This window comes from Sander vitreus, chromosome 1 (genome assembly GCF_031162955.1).
Source record: "Sander vitreus isolate 19-12246 chromosome 1, sanVit1, whole genome shotgun sequence".
In the NCBI taxonomy this organism is placed as follows: Eukaryota; Metazoa; Chordata; class Actinopteri; order Perciformes; family Percidae; genus Sander; species Sander vitreus.
In genome coordinates, this window is record NC_135855.1 from 16,312,095 (window position 1) to 16,325,182 (window position 13,088).

At 39.5% G+C, this 13,088-nt stretch overlaps 1 protein-coding gene across 1 annotated transcript; it reads right to left on the reverse strand.

Annotated features, from left to right (window-relative positions):
* Nucleotides 1-249: 249 nt before the first annotated feature.
* LOC144515207 (coiled-coil domain-containing protein 81-like) lies at nt 250-11,203 on the reverse strand. The gene is made up of 16 exons (XM_078245842.1): nt 10,941-11,203; nt 10,668-10,729; nt 10,412-10,565; nt 9,628-9,812; nt 9,463-9,537; nt 9,129-9,327; nt 7,898-8,012; nt 7,107-7,200; nt 6,605-6,751; nt 5,103-5,201; nt 4,614-4,783; nt 4,440-4,518; nt 3,097-3,207; nt 2,319-2,428; nt 2,061-2,186; nt 250-1,289 (listed from the first exon to the last, which is right to left on the reverse strand). Exons 1-16 carry the CDS (start codon nt 11,014-11,016, stop codon nt 1,151-1,153), a joined length of 1,941 nt encoding a protein of 646 aa, XP_078101968.1. The 5' UTR covers nt 11,017-11,203; the 3' UTR covers nt 250-1,150.
* Nucleotides 11,204-13,088: the final 1,885 nt, after the last annotated feature.

Here is a 13,088-nt window from a genome sequence, read left to right on the forward strand (position 1 = left end):
TGCCAATGTGCTGCACTGATGAACACCCTGGGTTTTCACAGTGTAAGCCTTTCAGAAGCAAAAACAAAACGTTTTTTATGTTAACCATGTTTGTTTTTTTACTTTGGCAGAAACCTAGGCAGAAACATTTTTTATTTATTTTTTAACAGTCAAACTTGACATGATAATATGGCGTCACCTGCACTATAGTCTACGTAAACGGCACTTACTAGAGAGGATGATTCCTATTTGTTGTAACTGAGTGTAAGCCATGTTTACAAAGTTTAACATTAACTTCTACCTGCATGCTACAGTAACTACTGCAGCTACTTAGTTTTTGTCTCCAATAATACAAAGTCTTACATTAGTACACTGGGCCTCTTAACCCAACTGAATGAGAGATTTGATCAAGGGGGTCAAGTCAGTTTTATTTCTATAACACAAAATCACAAATTCATCTCAATGGGCTTTACAATCTATTTAGCATACATAGTGTACACTGGGTGAATAACATACAGGGCATTGCTATTTCATTGCTGAGTAGCTGTTAGGGTGCTGCTGTTGATTCTAAAGTGTTGGGTACTGTAAGTTTCTGTGAGTGTCACTAGATTGCTTCTAGGTGGTTGCTATGGTGTTTGGTGTGGTTGCTATTGTATTAATACGTGGCTGCTGAGATGTTTAAGATGATTGGTAGGGTGTTCCAGGAGGTTACTGTGGGACTTTAAGATGGTTGATAACGTGTTTCTGCTGGTTGCTACGGTGAAGTAGGTCATTGCCATATTATCTGGTTTCTGAATGGATTGAAAATAAGCTGACATCAGCTAATTTTTAACACTATTAAACAACAAAGGATAAAATAGTTGCCACTGTGATAACTTTCCAGAGTTGTAAAATCCTGTCTGTGAATATTACAAACCTTTTGTATGGGTGAGTATTATTGTAACATGCAAACGTGGGATATGTAAATACTAAAAACAACCATATTCTAGGAAAAATACAAAGTACAACAAACATGAACTCCAAAGACTAATTTAGGAAAGGAGCAGAGGATAGTGCATGCTGCACACCAAAACATCCAAGTATCTTTAGTGACCGTCACATGATGAGTTACAAAGGTTGAGATCTTGTTTAGGTATTGATGTGTAAGTCCTGCTCTAGGCTACACTGTTTATCAGATCATGAACTGTGAGCCAGAAAGATAATAGGAGTCTTTCCAGATGTTGGTCTCTCCACAGTTGGTGGTCCTCCTCTTACACTGGCAGCAGCGCCTATACTGCTCAAGCTTATCAACCAGGAGTTGACCAGCAGACCTGACCACAGACAGAAAGCAAGAAGCAAAAGAACGGTTGAGTGACCAGAAAAACATGTTGTATAGCATGAATGATGTAGGCCACGGTGTATCTTTTAGGTCGGTCAGTACCAAGGTCTAGTACATCGCAATCAGATGAATGTTGTAGCCAAACTCAGGAGAGCATTTATTCACAATTAGAGCAATGTGTTACAGCTTTTCAAAGTTGGATATGTTTTACCTTTAATCAAGCCACTTTAAATTCTTGTATGTAAGATGTCAGAATGGGCCAGGAACTAAAATAAGGAACATTGTCCCAGGGTGCAAGAACTGTAATGCCAGTCAGACTAGGCATGGGCCGGTTACCGGTTTCAAGGTATACCGCGATTTGAAAAAGTTACGGTTTCAAAACCTCTAAAATTTGCCATCATACTGTTCCTGCGGTATAAGCTGAGTCGTCAAGGACAGAAAGTGCAGTTAAGAAATCCTTCTCCCTGCCAGTGTGCAGTGTGATTAAAAATAAAATATATTGTGTTCAATTGAAAAAAAAGTTGATGTTTTTTATCCGGACATTTAGGAAATTAAAAAATAACACATTGTAAAGCTGTCATTGCAATACCATGAAACCGTGATATTTATGCTGAAGGTTATCATACCGTCAGAATGTTATACCGGCCCATGCCTGAGTCAGACTAAGTACCAAATTGTGTGAATGAAAGGTTAACCCACGTATGATTATTTAAATAGATGTAAGTGCATGGGTGAATGTTTATGCAGTCGTACAGCTACACACCTCAGGAATTGCCTCTCCTCGTCCTCTCGCTGGTGTTTGAGCTTCACACTACGACTCCACTCGTCCTCCAGTGACTTACTGATGTCCTGCTTCTTCTCAAAGCGACTAATGCGGTCCAATATTAACCTGGACAGAAAACATACCACAGAAAGACAAACTAGTTTCCACAGAAAGAAAACATTTTTGGACTTAGGTTTCTGCTTTTTCTCTAATTCTTGATTGTTATCCATTTTGTTCACCCCCCCTTCCTTTACTCACTCCATTTTGTTGTGTTTGAGAACTTCTCTCTCTTTCTCCAGCTGTTCTCGGCGGTTGTGCAGTTCTTCTTTCTTCCTCTGAGTGGCAGCACTGAAATTTACCCGGAAGAGCTGCCAGTATGCAAAATAAAATCACATTAACTTTGATAAAATAGTAGACCAATTTAAAAAACAACAACAAGACTTACAGTAACAGGCCTGAGAATATTTGTTTGCCTGTCAACCAAAAAACTGTGGTAGAAAAGAAGTATATTTACTCAAATACTGTAGGTATGATTTTGAGAAACTTGTATTTTACATAGTATTTACATTTTATTCTACTTTATACATTAACGTCACAACATTTTAGAAGGCAATATTGTAGTTTTTATTCCACCACATTTATCTAACATCTATAATTTGTAATACTTTTGCTGGTAAACATTTTACATATAAAACATTTGATCAACAAAATGTGATGCATTTTTAAAGTTTAAGCACCCTACCCTATTTAAAGAAGTTTAATTATCTACATCTCAACCAACTGCAACATAAAACTGCTGCTTACATGTTAATGGATCAATGATTGAATGAATGAATAATCCAATAATATAATTTATAATAATAGCACATTAATTCTACACTGTGGTATTGCTACTTTTACTTCAGGTTCTGAATACCTCTTCTGTCACTGTCATTGCAGAAAAACTATGCAGAGATGATTAAACAACTATGACTTCTTATTTCTGACATCTGCAAGAGGCCACGTGGAAAAATTAGGTTTAAGAAACAGAGGTGACCTTCTGTGCCCTCTCTCGGCTCTCTGCGTTATTGGCTGCTGTCTCACAGCGGTTAAACCCGGAGTTGTCATGCTGGCACTCTGGAGGGTCTTTGCACTTCTTATCTCCCACCTAAAGGACAGAACAGACTCATTTCAGTTTTAAGGTTACCATAGAGCAGACCATGGCATAATACAGCCTCTGGGCCAGATGTGCTGTGGTGGCCCACAAGGTCAAAACAAAGCCCAGTGAATTTTATTTTGCTGGTGCCCTTTGTTGTTATCCCAAAATAAATATTGGTTATCAGTTGGTTTTTTTTATATGTCAAACTCAATGCAGCAGAACCATAACTATCGTTTAATATGCCATGCATTATTCTTCCTTGTCTAAATCTACCCTCAATACAACTCAACTTCTGACAGTTCAGTCCCAGATTCGGTGTGTTATGCTAGTAGCTGCTAATGCAGCCTTAAACTGCCTAAGAGATGAGGAGTGGGCTACAGACAGAACTCCACACCCCCAGATTTCTATTTTGTAATGTTAAAGTCTTCAGCTACAACCAATGCTGAGTCATGTGACATCACAAGTCAGCGCCCCAAGACCTGTAAACAGACTTTGGTGTGTAAATTTATGCTTCTTTATTAACAAAGAAACTGGAATGATTTTTGTTTGAGTTTTGTTTTTTGAGTCAGAAAAAAAAAATCAGGTAAGCTACACTTACTATATAAATCCAGTAATTAAATGGTTTATTTAAATGGAAGTTTAATGATATGATGTGACTCAGACATCTTCTAATGGTGTAATAAACAAAGTAACCAGATCCAATTTATAATGTTTTTTAATGCTTTAAGTATTTGGTCTGGACAGCCTGCTGGCACTGGTTCCTTTAACTGGCAGGATGGGCGGCAGCTGTACTCTGCTGCCTTCCTTTGACCTACAACCTTCCTCAAGCTGAACAACACAACAGCACAGTTAGCCATCCATAATCGTATCTGAACCTGAGATGCTTTCGTAATCAGAAAGGAATACAGAAGGGACAAAATAATTTCTGTAAAAGATCTCAATTCACCTAAAATATATATATCTTTAAAGCCTATTAACACCAGAGCTATTATGTTAACCAAAACTAACATTATAATAAAAACCAATGACCAAGTATTCTCTCTTGCTGCAAGTATTTGTAAAACATGTTGAAATGCAAGAACATGTATCACCTAATGTTAACTTCATGAACTCAAATCATTGTTTGTTAAATTGCTTGTGCTGCTATGTTTGTAACTGTGCTACAATACCAAGACTACAAAGAATACTCACTCATATTTTGCAAAAGTCTGAAAGTCAACTTTGTGAAGACATTTTCTTGCCTGAGTGTCCAGAGCCCTCTTGTAATGCATTGTTCTCTTGTGTTTCTGCTGGAGCTGCTGAGCCTTTTGCAAAGCTATCCTAAAACACACACACATACACACCAGATGACACACTATTTATCACAACAGATGACTATATGAAATGCCAGAGCAGTACCGCTGTTAAGGACTCACTCCTGGACCAGCTGGACCTGGTCTAGACGCTCCATGAGGAGACGGTTCTGCTGGTCTTGAACATCATGTTGCCGCCGTGTCTCTATCTGGCTCTGAAGCTCGTTCATGTAGCGATGCTGCTGGATCCTCCTGGCAGGAGTGAAGGGCCGAGCCGGGAAGACAAATGAGGTCTAAAGACAAGTAGCCCAGAGAAGACTTTGAATTTTAACAGCTTGAGTTACCTTAAAAAGATGCAGTGAGTGACAATCGTTAATACATCTTATTTCATGTTTAAAGTCATAATGTACAAGATTGGTATTTATGCTCGGCATTTTTTCTGCAATAGCCATTCAATGTACTTAGATTCAGTAAAACAACATGAGTTTGTTTGGCTGCACTGTAAACAGACCCTCCTCTGATGTACTTCTTACAAACCAGCTGCTCAAGGAGTGTTAGCTAAGTTACCAGGACTGAAATCCTGAAACGCTTTAACGTCCAGGTTCTACTCACAGGCAAGAGAGGACAGTAAGTTTTCTCTTTCTTCTTTGACATTTTCAGGTTGAATGTAGCAACCTGCTTTGCATGCTCACGATGCTCATTCAGCTTTTCCTGCCAGATGAACACACAAAAACAAACGCCTTTTATCATCATATTGACTGGAAGAAATAGACATTGAGAGCATGACATATACAGGGTAAAACATGAACTTTTTTCAGAGGGACGTTTTATTGAACCATGAAATAATATTGGCAAAGTCAACATGCAAAGCACTTTAAAATGTTATATATAATATCCCACATGTCCAACACCTCTTTCCCAGTGCTATAAAAAGGATAAAGCTGTTTTCTCAGCTCTCTGGCCCCAACCAGTCTGGAACCACCCTTAACTCCTCAATTGTTGAGATATTTTTATTGTGTTTTTATTGCTGCTTTCACTTTCTCTTGAAATAATGCTTGAGTTGTATCTTACTTCTGCCTCTGACCATGGGACCAGCAGTTTCTCCATCCACAGTCTGTGTTTTGCTTTGACTAAAAACAACAAAAAAATCCCCAAATCCCAGGACTCACAAATCACAAAGACTCTGGGAAGGTCAATGTTGGTCTCTGAGTCGGTCCGGACTGCAATATCTTGACTACTATTGACAAATAACTATTTGATGGATTGCTATTTGGTTCATTCATGTTCCCCTCAGGATCATAATAACTTGTGTGATCCCCTTCATATAGCACCATCATTAGCTCAAAAAGTACTTTTATCCAATACTTGGGTTTATGACCAAATACTTACAAAACTAACAAAATTCTTATCAGCCGTTGCTGTGTTTGTGTAACAGTAATTACCAAATGTTAGCATGCTAACATGCTAAACTAACGTGGTGACCACGGTAACCATTACACCTCCTGATGTAACCATGCTGACATTAGCATTTAGCTCAAAGAGGCTGTTTGGATGTTTCAGGGGAATTAGTCTGTCGACGATGTTCCACTTCCGGGATTACTCCGTTGCCGCCGGAAATTCTGCCGGGTGACGCTCTTTTCGGCCGGATGTCCGTTACATGTCGCTTTCTTTGTGTTAGAATTTTAAATTTGGGTCGATTTATGAGGACTACGGTTGACTGCTCCTCAGATCTCTGCAGGGTAAATCCAGACAGCTAGCTAGACTATCTGTTGAATCTGAGTTTTCTGTTGCAAGACTAAAACAACCTTTAAATGTACACATGTTCCACCAAAACAAGTTCCTTCCCGAGGCTATTTTGCAGCGGCACCGTGGCTTCGTCCGCCGCCCATGACAATTGTGATTGGTTTAAAGAAATGCCAATAAACCAGCGCTGTGGAGGAAGGTCTGGCAAAGCGAGACTACAGGGGAATTAACACAGATTGACAAGCATTCCAGCAATCAAATTTGCACGCATGATGCAAGATGCCAATTTGCTTCACTTCTTGTCCTTGTCCTTGTCAAACACACCAAGTGCACACAATGCATTCACGCAAACACACAGGTCACGCACACACCTGTTCTTCGTCCATGTACTGCTTGTCTCTCTGTTGTTCTTCAAGCAGTAAGAGTTTCTCGTACACTTTCTCCTCTGCCTGCTGCTGCTCCCTCAGATAGACTGGAACATTTCTTTGTGCCCGCTGCATACACAGGTAGCACAGTTCCTATGATAACAAGAAACAACAGTTATTACAATCATAAACTGTAATTATTAGTAACGTGAACATATAGTTATTTTCATTTTCCTCACAGGCTTTCAAATTTGTAGAGAATGCTTGTTTGGGTTTTACAGACATAAAAGAAGTGGACATAGCCTACAGGTCTGAAAAGTGAAGCCAATGCTGAAGTGCCTTAAACCTGCATTATTTTTAATGGCCATGTTAATCATCATAGAGGCTTCGCAAAGCTACAGCTTTCCAAAATGCCAAGCTAGGGGCTTCAAAAATGTAGTCCACAAACCGATAGGTAACGTCACTGTGGCTCCGCCCCCTTATTATACAATCTATGACAAACACTCACCTGTCCAGCACGGGTGTGGCCAGAGCAGCCAACATTCACGTGAGGTTCCTCTAGTTTGGGAGTGACCTCTGGTGGTGTGATGGAGGTGGTAGGCCTGGGAGGGGAAACAGATTCTTTACTTCTGTATATTGTTCATCAAAGAGAACGATGTCCCTTGTACATGTGCAGTTTGGTGTTATCTTAATACGGTAAAGGGGATTATCTAAGCAGTGTGATTTCCTTGTGCGAAAGAAATTTTGAATTAAGTGTTACATTCTTCACAGATTATTACATTGGTGTAAACATGTCTACATGAACATATAATTAACTTTACACATTATCTTTAGATCCTTCCTAGGTTGTGTAAAAGGGGATCTGCGAAAGATACATTTTAACTGTAGTTACTGTGTGTGGATTGACAAATAATAAAAGTTATTTATAATTTTACTGAACCAGAAAAAGAGATGTACTGAAAATATTTCTTATAGAAACCAAATGAATAAAGTGATTATCCAGATATTTATTCCAAGTTAAGTGTGTGTGTGCGTGTGTGTGTTCGTGCGTGCTCTCGCTCTCTGACAGTGTGGATAGGTAATGACAGAAGAGAAATCTGTCCCACAGGTAGTTGTGCATCATTGATGGAGCTGGAAGCTGCCTCAGGACTGTAACAATGTAAGACCACCACTGAGCTCTCAGTTCTCACTGACTCATCTACCTGCAAACAACAGCTCTGTGCACTGCAAACTGTACCTCCCCATAGATTGTGTGTGCTTGTCTGTCTGTGTGGTTTTGTGTCTTTGTGTGTGTTGTACTTGTCTGTGGCCTCCATGGGGGGTTTTGGATTCAGGTTTTCAGACAGGCTGACAGCTTTCATCTTGGCAGGCTGCAGTGGCTGATGAGATTTAGATTCTCTCTGTTGGGGAACTTCTGTGGAGACATACAAGTCTGAGTAGGTTCACTGTTCCTAAACGTAACTGAACTTATCTTGCTCTTTAAATGGCAGCTCCAGATTTATCGTTATTGATTCTTTCATTCTGAACTCAACAGCTATTCTTTCTTTGCTGTATCTTAACCTTTGTTGCACCCTATTCATTCAGTTTTTGATAGAGATGGGTTTCAATAGCAGATCCAAGTACAGTAGGTTAAATTCCTAGACTCATTAAGCTCTAACAAATTCAGTCTTTTATAACTAGCTGTAGAGTTTCCCATTCTTAAATATTGCCTATAGTAGCCTACACCAAATTGAAAGTAAAAGCTTGAGTCATTTTGCGTAACTTGTGAACCGGTGCTCCACCTCAAACTGTTGGTGCAACCAGTTCTTCAAGTGAACTGACACAGCTTAAAGGAATGGTTTGACATTTTGGGAAATACTTATTACCTCTTCTGAAGAGTCCATCATGTTTTTTTAATCCGCCGTGTCCTCGTTGGCAACTATCAACTGTGAGGAGGAGGGTTGGGGGTGACGCGCGATCATGGAAAGCTTGTATCATGTGGACGCGTCAACAGTTCTGTTGTCATTACTTAGAATTCCTCATGGGGGCGACAGAAACTACGCACAATAGCCTTAACTTAGCTTAGCATAAAGCTGGAAGCATTGGAAAACAACTAGCTTGTATGCACAAAAACCTCCTCGAGTCTTATCGTTACCAAAAGGTTACCAGACAACCAGCCGAGACTCCAGGAAGTCACTGCTCCCAAGAAATTTTGCACATAACTCCCCATAAAACCCCAAATTGTCATTTTTACACGTAGTTTTTTGTACGGATTAAGCTAATTAGATATAACGTGTTAATCAATGAGTTTAGAAGCACCAGAAGGTGGATTTTGTTATTTTTGGACAGAGCCAGACTAGCTTTATGCTAAGCTGAGCTAATCGGCCGTTGCCTGTAGCTTTATATTTAACGGAGAGTCAGCTAACATTTCAGCAAGAAATCAAATAAGCCCCCACATGTTTATTTCAGATTCAGCTACGAAGAAAAGAAATATTTTTCCTTTGCAGCAAGTTGATAGGAGATTTGAAAGGATCTGGATTTGATTCAATACCTAATTTAGTGCAAAAAGCTCTTTCACTTCCTGCATTCCTCTGGTCTGGAGCTGGTGACAAGCACCATAGATCTTTGTCACCAGCTTTATTGTCAGGCTGAGGAGAGCAGACAGTTGGCAAGGCGACAGGGTTGGCAGTCTGTGGCCTCTGCAGCCTGGACAGGCCACCAGACAGTAAAGAGACACTGCTCCCAGGTCTCTGCAGGGGCAAAAGTAAAGATGATCTGTATCAATACATATGATATACATTCATTATATAGCCTATTGTACTGTATCATGCACTGTAACATACTAACTGTAACATGCAAACACACATGCACTTCTTTATACTCACATTGTTAAAGGCTAACAGCAGCCGACCAGTTCCATCCATGGCATTAATAAATTCTCTGTTGAACTTCATCCGCACCTTTGAATAACATCAGATGACATTACATTTACCAGAAAAGCAGTGGTCATAGTCTGCAACTTAGAAATACAGTATGAGTAAGCGAGCCACCTTGTTGTTCTTGAACGACAAAACTCCAATTCCCTGGAAGGTGAGGAATACATTTTGTTCAGAGGCCAAAGCTCTGAAGAGGAGAAGAAGAGTTTCTCTAATGCAGCCCTCCACTACGTCACGACTGAAAGGAGTATCTTGTGACACAGCTGCAAAGTTCAGTTGCACAACTGGTAGGTGTGTTGCTGCAAGGGACATACACACAAACCAACAAATCCTTATAATATAATAATATAATCCTCATTTTAATGCAGCTATGATTGTCCAGCATTCTCATTTCTCCCTTTTTTACTTAAAGCCCATATAACTTCAAAATAAGGCTTTTTTACATTATATATTCATGATTAAATAGGTAACAATTAAAGTCATAAAACATGTTTAGTTACGTTTATTAAGAGTTTAACAAAAAAAACTCAGCTTGTTTCATGAGGACTTTGTCGTTGGATCACATTTGATTGACAGCGACCTAACCACCAACTATTATAAGATTCTGATTCAAATATTTCTAAATCCCGATTGATGCATGGGAGTATGTGCTATCACAAGCACAGAAAAAAAAAAGAAATCTCTTAAAACAACCAAACGTGTTACATTGTGTCTTTATAGGACTCCATCACTCATAGTAAAAAGTTGATTAAAGATGTTTTTAGGGCCTTTAATTTTCCTGATTGTATATATTTTATCCATTTGGTGGCACTCTTTTTGTTTTTCAGATGAGTTTGTGATTAAATAAATCTTCAGAAGTCACATGTAGCCTATAGCTTTTCTTCAAAAATTCGCTCACCTGCAGCCAGCGGCCTGAGCTGCTTTAAACCCAGAGACTGGACTAGTTTCCCAGCCAGGAGAAAGATGGGTCTTTGGATCATTGTGAACTTGTTTCCTATGTCCAACTTCTGCTGAGAGAAGGTGAAGGTCCCCAGTCCTGCCAGGTGGACCCCCTGTTTTAATCAATCAGTCAGTCAATCAATCAGTCAGTACATGTTTAGATAGATAGATAGATAGATAGATAGATAGATAGATAGATAGATAGATGGGCTAACCTTCTGTGAGGTCATCTGACGTTCAATGTAGGCGGACATATCAGCCCAAATACAGTTGATATCTGAAAAAAAAACACATTATGTGGTTAAATGGAGACGCATGCGCACTTTACTAGCAGTGTATAGACAGACTATAAACTACAAGCAGCAGAATAAACTATTTACCACACAGTCATTAGAAAAAAAAGCGTGTGTGTGTGTGTGTGTGTGTGTGTGTGTGTGTGTGTGTGTGTGTGTGTGTGTGTAGGGGGGTGTGGGGGGGGGTTGTCCGACCGTTTTCAGAGAGCTGGGAGAGAGTAGGTAAAGTCCGTGTGTCCGCTTCGGGCACCAGCCGCAGTATGTCAGTCATATCTGTTAAACCGTCAGAAAAAATCCTCACAGCATGAAGTTGTTTTTTTAAAACTTTTCCCTGTAAGTAATGTCGTCTCCCTGCTTGGCTGCAACTGCCAGAGAGATCATGTCGAGCACTTGAGAGCCGCGGTTGCCCGTAGCAATGCACCCCCGCAGTGCACGCGCCGACTGCAGCGCAGCTAATGCCTCCGTCACTGCGGCTGACACGAAACTACAACAAAGGAGGTTTTTATGAGTTCAAGTTTCCTCTTGTAATTGTCATTACTATAATGTTGGACACACATACGCTATTTGGAAGCCATAAAACGTCATATTCAGGAGGGTGAACATCGACATAGCCTATCTAGCCTATTTATTTCAGCATTAACGTCAGACTGTCCTATTAATAATTAAACAAAACAATCTTTACAAACAACAATTATTATTATTATTATTATTATTATTATTATTATTATTATTATTATTATTAAAAACACATGCAGACTGGAATAACTTAACCTCCCCTACAGGTCCCTCCTCCTCCTCCCGTCCTTTCCCCCTAACTTCCGCGCACTAACCCCCCCAACCCCCACCCCCAAATCCTTCTTTGGTTATTGGCTGGAACACTGTTTGTTATGTTTAGTGGTGCAGGTTGGCGCAGTTTGTTTTTGTTGCCGTTTTGGAGCCTGGGCTGTCTACAGAGACTGTGTGTTTTTTTACAGTGTGTTCAGGGGACAGGCAGCTAGCAGATAGTGAGATGTTTGCTGTATGTGACAAAAAAATGTAGCCTAAAAAACGCGTGACATTGCTCAGAGCACCTTTAATTTATTTCAGAGTTTTATTTCATAATTGCACATTTATTTTTTATTTGCTTTCTAAATGAGTGTCGGTCTGCAAAACGTCATCCAGAGGAGGCTCTCATCACTACGCCCCTTTCTGGGAGGGGGGGGGGGGTGCGTCCCCTGAAGCTACTGGGAACAGCTAACCTGGCTATGTCTATGGCTATGTCTATGCCCCAATGACACCCTGCCAGTGGAACTGAGAGGGGCTTCCACACTGAACACTTTTTAAAAAAGGCTAAAAACACTGCTTTTTACAATAAATGAATAACTGAGTTTGTCGCTGTTCAATGTTAAATCTTTAGTTTGTTTGTGTGCGTGTGCATTTAGGGCATTTCCCATGTAGGTTAGGTTTACTATAAATACTATTCGGGAATATTTATGAACTCAGCTGAGAAGGGACTTTTTTGTGTGCTTATTAAGTTTGGACAAATGTAACTAATTTGTGTGAATAATGTACAGCCAAAATTATTCTTTTTCCTGTATTGTATAAAAATGGGTTCCCTTTGGGAAATGGGTTATTATCCGATTCACTATTTTGTATAAATAAATTACCAAATAAATCTAACTTACGTTTTTCCTTTTTTATGTTTTATGCCATTATAACTTTGTTATACTTCTCAAAGGATATTTAGGAGCTGTTCCTACTTCTGACCATGGCTGTGTTTTTTAATTTGAGATGCCAGACTTGCAGATAGAGAGAAAAATTAGCTCACATTGAGTAATAATGTGACAGGAGCAAAAAACGCTCAAAAATGGCTTGAGTTTCAGAGGGTTAAATCAGAATCAGAATCAGTTTTATTGGCCAGGTTTGCTTAACCCTTGTGTTGTCTTCCATTGGACCACGCACTTGTGGTCCCCCCCGGGTCAAAACTGAAAATTTTCTTTCTGACGTTTTTGTCTCTTTTTTCGACCCTTTTGGCACTTTTTTTCAATGTTTTTGGCCCCCTTTTCCCCCCGTTTAACACTTTATTTCACTACCATGTATAAACACACCAACTTATTATTAGTTTTACACTTATTTTTGGAATTCATGGTCAATAAACCTTATTTCTAGGAAATGATACCTATAATCCTGGAGATAAAAAAGCATAAATTATGAATTATTCAGACTAATAACAAAGGTAGGATAAGCAACGTCAACTGTCAACATTCAGTCAGGATACCGTTTCGAAACATTGATTTTTTTTTTTAAATGCTAAAAAATGGAACAAAACACCCAAAATTCAATGAAAGTAGAGAGCCGATCTTT

What these genes read in the sequence shown, in the direction of transcription:
- LOC144515207 (XM_078245842.1), bottom strand. Translation starts at nt 11,016, where the DNA reads ATGACTGACATACTGCGGCTGGTGCCCGAAGCGGACACACGGACTTTA. An exon ending in GCCGAGAGAGGGCACAGAAG is followed by an intron (nt 2,429 to 3,096) that starts GTCACCTCTGTT and finishes GCATACTGGCAG; the next exon opens with CTCTTCCGGGTAAATTTCAG. An exon ending in CTCAAACACAACAAAATGGA is followed by an intron (nt 2,187 to 2,318) that starts GTGAGTAAAGGA and finishes TTTTCTGTCCAG; the next exon opens with GTTAATATTGGACCGCATTA.